This window comes from Macrotis lagotis, chromosome 1, assembly GCF_037893015.1.
Source record: "Macrotis lagotis isolate mMagLag1 chromosome 1, bilby.v1.9.chrom.fasta, whole genome shotgun sequence".
NCBI lineage: Eukaryota > Metazoa > Chordata > Mammalia > Peramelemorphia > Peramelidae > Macrotis > Macrotis lagotis.
The window spans coordinates 645,681,710-645,694,889 of record NC_133658.1 but is presented as its reverse complement, the minus strand read 5'-3'; the positions used below and the strand labels follow the sequence as shown (position 1 = coordinate 645,694,889).

Below are 13,180 nucleotides of genomic sequence, written 5' to 3'. Positions count from 1 at the left end.
ATCATCTCTCTCTCTCCTCTATACTTTGGGATCTTGGCTTACTCTGGTAATTCCTGCAGTAACATATGGACTGTTTCCCAAGAAGCTTTGCTGTTGTTGAGGACGAGTTTTCTAACCCCAGAAAAGGACCCAGCACACGTTCTCTCTAAAACTGACAAATTCAGAGGGTTGGAACTCAGGTTTAGAAACTCCAAGTGAGGAACATTTGACACAATTTTACTGACCTAGGGAGAAAAAAGAGAGAAGCAAATCAGATTTTAATCCAACCTTTAAAAGAGCATAAATACTTAAGTCAGCTTCTAGGAGTATATTAATCAAGCAAGGACATTTGTTCCACCGAGTCTAGTTTCAATCTGATCCCTTACAAGGTAAAAACATATATTGTTTGTTAAATCACACAAAAAACTAATCTCTTCCTATTACAGAATAAGACAATTCGTCATGAAGAAGCAAGGAGAATAACTTATTTTGTCTTTAGCAAAATTTTTTATTCTCCTGTTTAACATTAAAATTGTAGAACATTTAACTAAGCTCCTAGAGGGCAAGAAGCAAGTGTATATAATTCTATTTGTCTATTTAAAAAAAATGTAAAATTAAAAGTGCATTAAAGTTTATTTTTGTCAACCACTATATGAGATCACAACTGGCTAAAAGGTGAACCAGGAATTATTTACAACTCAGTGTCATATGTGGAGATTAAAAAAAGGGAAGGGTTCCAAAACTAACTCATTTTTTTAAATCATCTGTAATTGGACAATGGCATAGAAAGCATGCTCACCAATTTAGCAATTTTCTAGCAACTTGGGGGGGGGTAGGATTTAAATGGCCAAATCAAACTGGAGAAGCAATAGGGAATACCTTCGATGAAGACAACTGCAGAACAAGAGGCTTAGAAAAGGGATTAGTATGAGGAAAAGTGTTGGCACTGCCCAAGTGTGATGGAGAGTTCTAGGAAACATGGTGTGTGCAAATCTAAACACACCCATACTGAAATCATAGATACACATCACAAACATGAACACCCATACATCCAGACACACACATTCACAAATTCAGACACATGCAAACATACACAAATACATACCTATACACACACACACACACACACACACACACACACACAACATGTACATACATATACACACAGTATAGGATGCCAGAAATTAGATCATCTTCACTTTTCACTCCGACTTAAAGTATAATGTATGTCCAGTTATAGGTTCCTTGGTCTGAGAACTGTGGATAACTTCTGAGTGTTTAGAGGAGAGCAATAAGTTAAAGTGATTGAGGCAGGGACTCCCATAAGGAAAGCACAAATAAATTGGGACTACTGAAATTGGAGAAGAAAACCCTAAGGAAATTTCAATGTGACACTACTAACAAAATATCAATGATTAATGTGTGAATTTTAGTTGTTTTATGTATAAGGGCAGACCTGTATTGTTAGACTGTATTTCGCAGTCCCCACTGCTATGTGCAGTATGTTTCTCTGAATATAGTTATGAAATTCAGTAAAGCTAACTGGTCCAAAGACAAATCAAACCTATGCTTTTAGTTTCATTAGTCCTAAGTTCTAACCGAATGGGCAATAATGCTCTTCAAGTATATGAAGGATTTTCAAAGAGAAAAGGTTGAGAGTAGTCTCTCTGTGCTTGTAGAAAATAGAAGAAATGGGATTAAACTACACCATGATAATCATTAGCTATGGCAATTAATAAGAACGAAATAAATAATAATTCTCCTAACAAAAATGTTTCTCTATATTCTATTTTCTTTTTAGGTCTTTGCAGGGCAATGGGGTTAAGTGGCTTGCCCAAGGCCACACAGCTAGGTAATTATTAAGTGTCTGAGGCTGGATTTGAACTCAGGTACTCCTGACTCCAGGGCTGGTGCTCTATCCACTGCACCACATAGCCACCCCATCTATATTCTATTTTTATCAGAAAGGCTAATGATAAAGAAGTTTGACTGCACAGAGGATTTGCTTGTTTGAAAAGTAACTTTTAGGTAGTATTGTTTGTTCTTCATTCTCAAAGAAGACCATGACATCAGGGGAGGCATTGTCATGACAAGCACATGAATTGGATTTGAGTGAGGGGTGCTGTGCTAAGTCACCAGTCTCACTTTCTTCTCCAAAGTCATCTGGGTCCAGTGGTCAGACATGAACCAGGATGACTGGGAATGGCCCTGTTTGCAAGGCAATCAAGGTTATGTGACTTGCCCAAGGTCACAAAGCTAGTAAATGTCAAGTATCTGAGGCTGGATTCAAACTCCTGCCCTACTAACTCCAAGGCCCGTGCTTTAGCCACTGTGCCACCTAGCTGCCCATTGTGAATAATGAGACTGAAAGAATGAGTCTGACACAGTCAAATCAAATTAAACCGAGTTCACTAAATTCTACTATACTAATGTAGTTTGAAAAATACTACATTTTATTTACTATATAGTATACATTAATGTATTTTGGAAAACTGTCAACAAAAATTGAAGTAAAAAGGATTTTCTGATTTTTACTGAAAGTTTCAATAAAAAAGAAATTTTAGGATTTGCTATTTTCCCTTGATCATACTGATTAATTTGTGCTTGAATATATAAGAATTTCCTAACAACTTGGCATAGAATTGTAGGACATCATTACTGAGGAAGCTGAGGCTCTGAAAAGGCAAATAATATTCCAGAAGTCATAGACTGAGTAACAGCCAAAAACCTGACAACCTTCATAGCTTCTGACTTCAAGACTGGAGTTCTGTGCACCTTCTGACACAGTCCCTTCTCAAACACTGGAAAAAATACCTGGTATTTTACATGGACCCCTTCTTTAGGATCTTGAAAACATGACTCTCTTCTACCTGGCATGACTTAGGTATAGTCACACATGGTGGCCAGGACTTAATGACTCTGATTTAATAATGGACCCCTCCATTCTGGTTTCAACAAAGGGAGAAACTATAGTTTTAAGAAAAGTGGGAAGAAACATTTGTGAGATAATATCTGTAACTTATACCTAAGCTATTCACTATCCAGGCTGAGTGGTTAATTGCTCCCTTACCTCAACAGCCTGGTTTAATTTCTTTCATAAAATAGTTTTGATAAAGAGAAAAAAAGGAGATACCTTGGGAAAGGTCAGACATTTAAATATCTACTTGGCCACAACCTTCAGTTGAAGACAAAAGAATATGCATTTCTTTAAGCTATGGTGCCCAGTCTTTGGCTTTGTTCTTGCTGGGGATGGGGGTGTCAGAAAAGGGAGAAGTTTTTCTATTGCCATAGGATTTTACTGCCATATTCTCTTGACTCTCAAAGTAGTCAGCAGTCACAGGTAGGAGCACTACATTTCAGAGGAGATCATTCTTAAATGAATCCATCCCAGATTTATTGTCCTCAAGTCAGGACCCTATTTACTTAGTATAGTAAAATGGCAAATTATTTTAAGATAAATTTGTCATACTGAATATTTTTTAAAATAAATGTATTATTGAATAACTGGCTAAAAATCTCTGGCATACAGAGATTTTGAACTGTGACAAAATCTGAACCACAGAGATTTGAAACTGTAAATTCATGGTCATCAGCAGCCTGGAAATGGGTTTTATTAATTCTATTCAATTTCAGTCATCGTTTTCTGGCTCTGTGTATTCCCCTTTCAACATCAGCACCCTCTGAGATCTAGCAGAGTACTTCATCAGTTAATCCCTCAAGCATCAAAACAGCGAGTCCATCCCTAGTTCACAAAAAAAAAGAGCCTGAAGCACAGAGGGATTAAGTGAATTGCTCAAAGTCACAGGGCAAGTTAAGAGCTCAAGAATGGAAAAAAAGTGGTCCTAAGCAATTTAATAAATGTCTACCTTAAAAATGGAATATACTTAGAATTCATGTTGAAATAATAATATTGTCCTTCATTTTTAAAGTCAGCTTCTGTCAAGTGAGGACAGAGATAATAATTGGCAAACTAGGGCATGATTTATTATGGACTTAAAACAATGTTTAAAAGATGTTAGTTCATATCAATCATTCAAAAATATTTTAAAATACAATGAGAAATTTAAAAAGATTTGGAATTAATTTCTTGAATAAAATTGAATAACATGAATAACTTTAAAAAAATTTTTGAATAACTTTTTAATAACCATCATTTTGAGATTCATCAAGTTATGTCAATTTACAGTAATAAATACTAAAGAAACAGTGAATGTAGGATATACAAACTGATAAGGCATGGGATATTTTAATGTTTTAGTATTGCCTCAAACCTTTGGAGTTTCATTAACCTCTTACTAAACTCAATGTATTGTGAACTAAAAGAAAACATAGTTGTGTTAAAAAAGGAAAATTCAAGAATCATTACAGCCAGATAGATGCAGTTTGAACATGTCTGAGTCATTGTAGATATTTTTCCTAATGGATACAAAGCAATAATCACAACCTCAAGTGAAGATCAGAATTCAGAAGAATTCAATAAAATAGATACATTTACTTCTTTTGAAGTCACCGTAAGAAATATCACAAACATTACTATAAAGAATGACAAAATGGTTCAAGTTGCATTTTGCCAATATTCAGCTATATAACTTTACCTCATGCCAGTCTTCAAGTTTATTGTCAGAAAGATCTAATTCAGACACATGGGCACAGAAGGCAGCAATTTCATTTTCATCTCCTGCACAGGTAATTCCGCAGCTGTTCAACACCAGTACGCTTGGGAGATTGAGCCTATCTGAATCACAGAAGGAAAAAACCAACTTTGACATCAACCTAACTCCTGTCTGCATGCGCCCATCCCTGAGACCTCGAAAAATAAAATCAAACTGCATGAAATTAACACAAGTACTGGAAGGTTCAAAAAAGTAAAAGGATGAATGGGTCACCAGGGGAATGAACAAGACCCAGAAGGAAATAACAAGAATGAGATCAGAAGTTATGAAACAAGCTATTTGATCTTTACCCTCTGGAAAGACCATTAATTTCAAATGTATTTACAATATAGAAAAAACTCATGATGAGTTCATAGTAAGTGGCAAAAATTTGCCAATTAATAACCAGATTAAGACAGTCTCCTCATTGGCTTCAAACTTTGAAGAAGGGTAAAGGACAAGTATTTATTTAAGCCCAGCCTAGCATCAGACATTGATAAGAGCTTTACAAATATTATCTCCTTTATTCAAGTAGGTACTTATTATCCCTTTAAAATGAGAAAATTGAGGCACACAGTGATTAAGTATCTTGCTCAGGGTCGGTTACAAAGAGTCAAATAATTTTCCCCTTTGTCCCCCTACCTCATTTTTACCTTCTCCAATTCCTGGCTTTGGATATTCTTCCAAGCTATCTCTTAAGCCTATGACATTAATCCATTAGTTAAATCATCTTTCTTCTCTTAATAAAAACCGAAAGTTTGAGTGAAATTGACCTATTTATGCTCCTGTAACTTCTTTTGCATATTTGCATAGTTCATCAGCTATTCATTACCAATCTTAAATCAATTCCTCCTCCCCATTTTGGAGGCAGAGATATGGGTATGGTGATGCCCTGGACTCAGCATGCATGGGGTATCGATTGAATTTGAGGTTATATAGGGCTGATAATCCTTTTAATTATTTTCATGATAAAAGTGAGAAAAAAATACCACAACTGGAATGTATTCATGTGATTTCTGAAAAATCCTTACCTAGAAGATTCCACCTTTATCTATCACATGAGGGGGATAACAAAGGGTTAAGATTGCTGTACCAGAACAAAAAGCTTCAAAATGATGAATGTTGAAAACTGTCTTTGTAGGAAATTGAAAAAAAATAAAATTTTAAAAAAGATTTCTGTACCAGGAGATAATATGCAATTTGTATAAATTCCTTCTCTAAAGTCAAGATGCTTTTTCCTACTTAATGTTAGGTTGTTTGAAATGCAGATTAATCATATTTCTAGTCAAACACCCACTAAACATTTGGCCTTGGGAATTTAAAACATTAGTAATAATATTCTTCATTAACAGGGGTAAAAATATTTTCTAGAATTATTTATTATTGATACTTATTGAAAGATATATATATGTGTGTGTGTGTGTGTGTGTGTGTGTGTGTGTGTATGTATACACACAATGTAAAAATTCTCACTTGTCATCCTTTGTTAGTGGCATTCTTTGTACATCATACATTTTTTTCTCTCTTTTGAATTTTCCCTCTTTTGAATTCACCTTCAGTGTGAAGCCATCTCTGAACAGTTCAATCATTCATCCTTCCTCTGAACTCCTATACTACTCAGTGTCTACACAACTTACTGCGCAATCAAAATATACTCTCTTGTGTTGTTAATTATCAACCAACCAACAAGTAATTATTAAATCTTATGTGTCAGACACTATACTAGATGTTGGGGATTCAAGTATAAAGAAGGGAAAAAATGCCTATTTGCAAAGGGCTCCTATTTTAATGGAAATCTTACATTTTTACTTATTTTATGCAGATATGATTTTCTATCCCTGACTAGAAAGGAACCCTTGTGGGCAAAAATGGTGCTTCATCTTTCCTATTTCCACTAGTGTCCTGCCTAGTAAACACTGAGTAAATATTTGTGGGTTGACTAAAAAGAGGAAGACAGAGTGAAGAGAAAAATTTGGCTTAAAGGGCCATTCCTGTGCAACAATACCCTCTTAAACACCTTTGGACCACTTAATTTCAGTCAATTTGAAAATATTATTGTCAAGTCCACAGGGGAATATAGACACATTAAGGGAGAAACTTGCTCAGATGATTGGGCAAAGAGGAAAATGTTTGCAAAATAAAGCAATCTTCTGGTTCTATTTTCTAATTACCTTTCATTGGAGAACCCTGAGGAGTGGCTGGAACATGAACTCCCATCCCAGGACCACGGCGATAGGGGAAATTCTCAGGACTGTATTTTTCACATAAAACTTGCATGAAACTTCTTCCACTTGGTTGGTCCATCTTCCCTTCCAAGAATTCTATAAGCAACAGAAAAACCATCTATTTAACTAATTCAGCAAATATTTGAGTACCTATAGCACATTAGGCACAATGCTAGACACAAATATGTATGTATATGACAGAGTTCATTAACTAGTGGGAAAAACATTTCTGTGGATCTGTGATTTCATCAGTATCTCCTGCAGGGATATAGGTCACAACATCTCTATATCTTAGTATTATTAGTTTTTAATAGTTGCTGTGGCTGGAAAAAAATCATCACCTTGGGGCCAACATGGTGGTGAACCACTCTGCACTAGGCTGGTCCTCAGGAAAACAGATTGGCATAGTTGTTGATAATCCAGGATCATCTATATGCCATAATGAAACATCAGAGTAGGGAAGAAAGAAAATGTTGACTCAAATATCAATACCAAATCAAGGCAACTTATGATCAGTGTGTTTTATTGATAAAGCCAGTAAGTGCCATAAAAATTCAAAGGATAAAGAAATCATTTTCAGTTGGATGGATAAGTTTCATGCAAAAAGTAGCATCTGAACTAAGCTTGAGGGATAAGTAGGATTTCAACAAGCAAGGAAGGCATTTCAGGTAGTGGGAACAATATAAGCAAAAGTGTGAGGTGGCAGAATAGTGCAAAATGTGTTTGGGGTTTGGTGAGCAGATTATAGGTAAAGCAAAGGGTCTGTTATATAAAACTTGAAAAGTAGACAAAACACACAGATTATAGAGGGCTTTCATTGCCAGGACCTCCAGATTGTATTTTGTCTTGTAAAGCAACGAGAAACCACTAAAAGTTCTTGCGCTGTTAAGATACAAGTAAGATACATGATACAAAAATGGTTTTCTAGGAAGATTAATCTGGAGACAATTCACAGACATTGTGAGGAAAAAATTCACAGAATCAGGTGATTGTATGTGTAAAGTATGAAATGGTCAGAGTCTTCTGAAGTTTCAATTTCAACAAGGATGACAGGAGGATTGAGATACCATTAACAGAAATACCAAACTTCAAATCTGGATTTAGACAATTACTACTATCCAGGAAGGACAAGAACAATGTATAAGATATTTTGCTTTGCCATTCATTCCTTCATCCATTGTGAAGTCATCTATTAAGTTAATTATAAAGAATTAAGATTCAAGAACCATAACACCTTAAAAACAAACATATTCATTAAACACACACACACACACACACACACACAAAGAGGCATCTTTTCAAAGGGAAATCACTTACTGTTTAACTGAAAAGTGGTCTATTCCTTTCCATTTCAAGCTTAGGTAAGGTCTTCCCTAAATAACCCCAAAAGAGTCTAGTCATCAAAACCTACAGCAAACTCTCAGCACTTATGTGTATGTTAAAGAAGATAATGTTGCACAGGCTGTTTGACATTGGCTGATTAATAAACCTTGGTTAGAGGGGTTGATAATGTTTAAAATTTAACACAAAACATAAACAACTAACACCAACCTCTCAATCCTACCAATAAGGTGTGAGGTCCATTTTCTAGTACTTGTATTACTATCATCAGGCTTTGTATTCTTTGTCTTATTTGGTCTTCACAACAATCTCTTGTACAGGTAGCATTATCCTTTTATAGGGAAGGAAATAAAGCTTAAAAATGTTAAATGAGTTATTCATAATCTGGCTTCTGCCAAAAAAAGCAAAACTCTTTTTATTATCTTTAATTTTTACGTCAACTATTTCCTGATGTAACAATTTATCCTCCCTTTTACCCCCAACTTCCAGCCTACCTTTTCAGACTCCTTTGATATTGGTCTTTGCTTTTATTAATTATACATATTAGTGAGGCACTGTGCTAAGTGTTGAGTATAAAAGAAAGTCTTGCTCTCAAGGAGACCAAGGGGGGGGGGGGGGAACATGGCAAACAACTTGTTCAAAAAAGATATGTAAAGAATAAAGTGGAGAAAATCTTAAAGTGCTTGGATTAAGGAGAACTGGGAAAGGCTTTTTGTTAGTGAGACTGTATCTGAGACTTGACAGTTGAACCCTCATTAAACCAGCCAGTGAAATTACTCAAAGTTCTGGAGAAGGAGAATCCTGTGTAAGGAATAAGAAAGAGGCTGTTGTCACTTGATCACAGAGTACAAGGAAGGTAACAAGACTGGAAAGACAGGAAGGGGCCAGGTTAAGATGCCTTTGAGCACAAAACAGAGGAAAAATATTTCATTAAGCATCTGTGATTTTGTCAGTACTTTCTCCATGGATACAAGTCATAATTCTATGTCTTAGTAATTTGTCTTTAATAGTTGCTGTGGCTGAAAAAAAAATTTATCACCTTGGAGTCAATCATGGTGGTGAACTTCTAACTAAGCTAGTCTTCAGGATAAGACTGACATAGCTGATAATAATCTAGGATCATCTATACCATGATGAAAATCAAAGCAGTATGCCACAAGCTGTCATTTCTGTTTTTGTAGCTTCTCTTCTATATGGCCCCCTCTCTCCTCTGTCATTGCCACTATCCTGGTACAGACCTCCTCACCTCATGCTTAGACTACTGCAATAATCTACTGGTTGATTTCCCTGCCTTAACTCTCTCCCCACCTCAGTCCATCCTCTACTCAACTATCAGACTGATCAGTTTGTCATCCATTCCACTACCCATTGTAAAGTCATCTATTAAATTAATTATAAAAAAAGAAAATTAATAAAGAAAAGTACAGGTCTGATCATGCCACCTAATTCAGTAAACTCCAATGACTCTTTCATTTTCGTTATCTGTTTTTGTTGGCTGCAAGCTCCTTGAATGGGGAATATTTTTAGATGCTTTTAGTTGAATTGAATCACTCAAGGTCATACAGCTTTCAAAGAGGAAAACCAGTTTTCTCACTCCAAAATATTTTCTATTATATGACAATTAAATTTATCTAGTAATTTTTGCCCTTGGCCTACTCAAATGTTTATACTAAGTCAATCTCAATATATATAAGGGTACAATCAGAAAGTAAATGATATATTCACACCAGTGGATATTTTGTTTATAATGTATATTACCTACAACAAATTTAAGCCCTTAATATATGGTTGATTTCTTCCATATTGTTATACTCATCTATATTGTGTTTGAATTTTACAATAGAACTTTTTCTGATTTGATGGCTCTCTTCCATTAAATCAAAATGGAATTATGGGATGATGTATATTTCTTTTATATCTACTCATAGCTCCGGTACAGTATATTACATATGGGAGGTAATATTGAGATGACAGACTTTTTTTTTGCAAGGCATTGGGGTTAAGTGACTAAGTCACACAGCTAGGTAATTATTAAGTGTCTGAGATCACATTTGAACTCAGGTCCTCCTGACTTCAGGGCTAACAATGGGATAACAATGATTTTCAGAAACCTCCTAGGTAAGTTGTGTCAAAAGGAGAAATCAAAATACTAAGCATGCATCAGCAGGAAAAGCTAAAAGAAGTGTTAAACTAAATAACCTTTAATCCTCTTCTACCTTTTAGGTAGATTCTAAGATTCTTTAAATCCTTAGTTCATGCTCTTTGAGTTTAGGAACCATATCTTTTTATTTTTTTCTAACTTTACCAAGGCTCTATGAAGCAGATACTTTAGTACCAAGTTGATTAACAATTTGTCATTTTCAATGAAAGGTTGGATATGGGGAAAAAATTAATGGATCTTTCATTACATGTATTGAAAAAAATAAAACTACCATCTGTTCAGCATCCTCTAGCAAGTGCAAAGATTTAACTTACTTTAGGCTAAGATAATTTATAGTTCCTGCATAACTCCTGCTCTATATTCCCTAATTATACACACACACACACACATATATGAGAAAACTGATCTAGGTTTGATTCATCTGGATTTTGTGGAGTGGTCAGGTCAAAGGGTACCTTGTCTTATCACCTATTGGCAATAGAAAGTCTAAGATAATAGCTTTATGCTATAGCTTTGGTACTAGATAATGACTTCTCCCATAAGTCATGAACTTCCAGACACCAAACAGTTCAGCAGAGCTGTTGTCTTTAAGGAGTAAAATGACATGACCCCTACCATAAAACTGACAGCTGAGAAGAGAGAAAGATGAGAAGCTGTTGAAACAGACAACTTATGTCTTGTTTATGTTTGATTCTTTGGTATGGAAGTTTCAGAAATCTCTAGATACTGGTGAAACCTTACAATTTAGAGACAAGATTCTTAAACTCATTCTAGAAATAGAAAAATCCAGGGACACAAAGATTAAATATTAAATTCAATTTGAAACTCTTACTAGACCAGGGAACCAAGGAATCCTAACAAGTTCACTAAACTATCTTTTGTTTTCATGTCCCATTCCACCCTGCCCCCATCCTGTCTGAAAAACAATTCTAGGCACTGTTACCGATCATTTTCCAGGGTTCTGTTCTGGAATTGCTTTCCAGGAATGCAGATGGAATACACATTAATACAGGAGTTTTAAACTGAATTAAGATTGTAGAATGGATCAGTAACATAGAACTATTCAAAATCAGTTGTAGCAGCTTAAGAATGACCAGAGTGGGAAGGAAAGGCTCACACCTAAACATACTGAAAAATGAACAAATATAGGATGGTAAGAAATCCTATAGTAAGGTCTTTTAAAAGGATATTTTAAAAATCTGATGACTTTCTGGAAATAATAGGTGTCAAATTACCCTTGACAGTATCTAATGTTGGCAGAGCGCTAATGCATCTGTAAGAGGTTGTTCTGAACTAGTGGCTGATGGAGCCAGGCATCCTGGGTACTGTTCTTTGGTTCTATTACCAAATCACTGAGTGATCCCTGTGAAAATCACAACCCCTTTGTGCCTTAAGTTCCTTTGTGCATAATACAAATAATATAATACATGCTTGTACAGAATATGGAAACTGGCCAATTAAAGGAATAATGACAAAATCACACATCCTTTCAAATAAACTCTCTCCCAATAACAAGCTACTTTTAATTACTGCCCTACAACTAAAGTCCCTAACTATAAGGAAGATCAACAGTGAACACAGGAAATAGTCAACTGACCAAATTGCAAGATTAATTTTACTTAAAAAAGTAACTTTTACATTTTATAGTATGATACAACAAATACAAATCCTTGCCCTAAGGGGATAAAATCATTATTATAATAGCAAGGGATGTTAGCAATCTAGAAATTGAGAATTTCACACAAAATGTGTTATTTCTCTATTCAAACTTCGACCCCTTAATTTCTTCAATGGATTTTCAAACTTCAAATTAAAACTTTTGTCTGTCATTCAAATTTTCTAGTTTAATTTGTCTGTAAATCATCATTCACTGTTTAAGAGCAGTGTCATGCTAACAGACTGCCTTCTGTGGGGGGTGGGGGGAGGGAAATGAGATTGGGGGAAAATTGTAAAATTCAAAGTAAACAAAATCTTTATTTAAAAAAACATTAAAAAAATTCATGTTTAAAAAAGAGTAGTGCCATGGACCACCCTTTGGCAGTATGGAGAAACCTATGGACCCCTTTTCAGAATATATTTTATTAGCATGTTTTTAAATAAATAAAATACAAAGAACAACTACACTGAAATACAGCTATCAAAATGTTAACAAAAGAAAGTTAATGGAGCCTCTGTGGATTCCCAGATTCATTTTGAAATACTGCTTATGTCAGCAGCCTACCTAGTATATCTCTTTTCATATCAAAACCTTGAACTATGTTCTGAGGTCTCCTGGTGGGAAAGTAGGTATCCATGCAATTTCTCAGCTATCTCCTATGTTTTTGCTAGTAAGCCCAGTTTTCCTTACTATTCCCCCCCTTCATTATAATGTAAGCTCCTTAAGTGAAGGGCCCATCATGCTTGTTTATATTTGTATTTCCAGTGAATGGCAGATAGTAGATGCTTAATAAATTCCTTGGCTATCTATTTGAACAAGAGGTTAATAAATTTGAGAAAGAGCTCCATAATATTTCCTTAAAGTACTTTCAAAATTCTTTAGCCAGATGTCATTCATTTCCAGTGAAATAAACCTTCTTTTCCTCATCCAATTGGAATCCCTACCACTATTACATTTCTTACCTATAATCTGTCACTTTCAAAAGACGGTCTGGGCCTAGAAATATTCATAAAGCAATTAATTTCATGTCCAGAAAACAATACATTAGTTCCTTTTATACTTGCAAATAGTTCCACTAGTTCTCTAGTCATCTTTTCTTTCCCCTTAAGTATTTAAAGAATCTTTTACTTTTAGTGAATTTAGAGACTCTTAGTATCTTCAAATT

The 13,180-nt window shown here is 35.0% G+C and overlaps 1 protein-coding gene across 1 annotated transcript in view; it reads right to left on the bottom strand.

Annotated features, from left to right (window-relative positions):
* Positions 1-13,180, bottom strand: part of TECTA (tectorin alpha) — a 141,811-nt gene that overhangs the window by 114,253 nt on the left and 14,378 nt on the right. Inside the window, exons 2-5 of the mRNA XM_074212228.1 lie at positions 8,408-8,528; positions 6,803-6,952; positions 4,575-4,714; positions 43-224 (exon numbers count right to left, since the gene is read on the bottom strand). Of these exons, the coding sequence (XP_074068329.1) occupies positions 43-224; positions 4,575-4,714; positions 6,803-6,952; positions 8,408-8,528 (593 nt within the window). The remainder of the gene's footprint in view (positions 1-42; positions 225-4,574; positions 4,715-6,802; positions 6,953-8,407; positions 8,529-13,180) is intronic.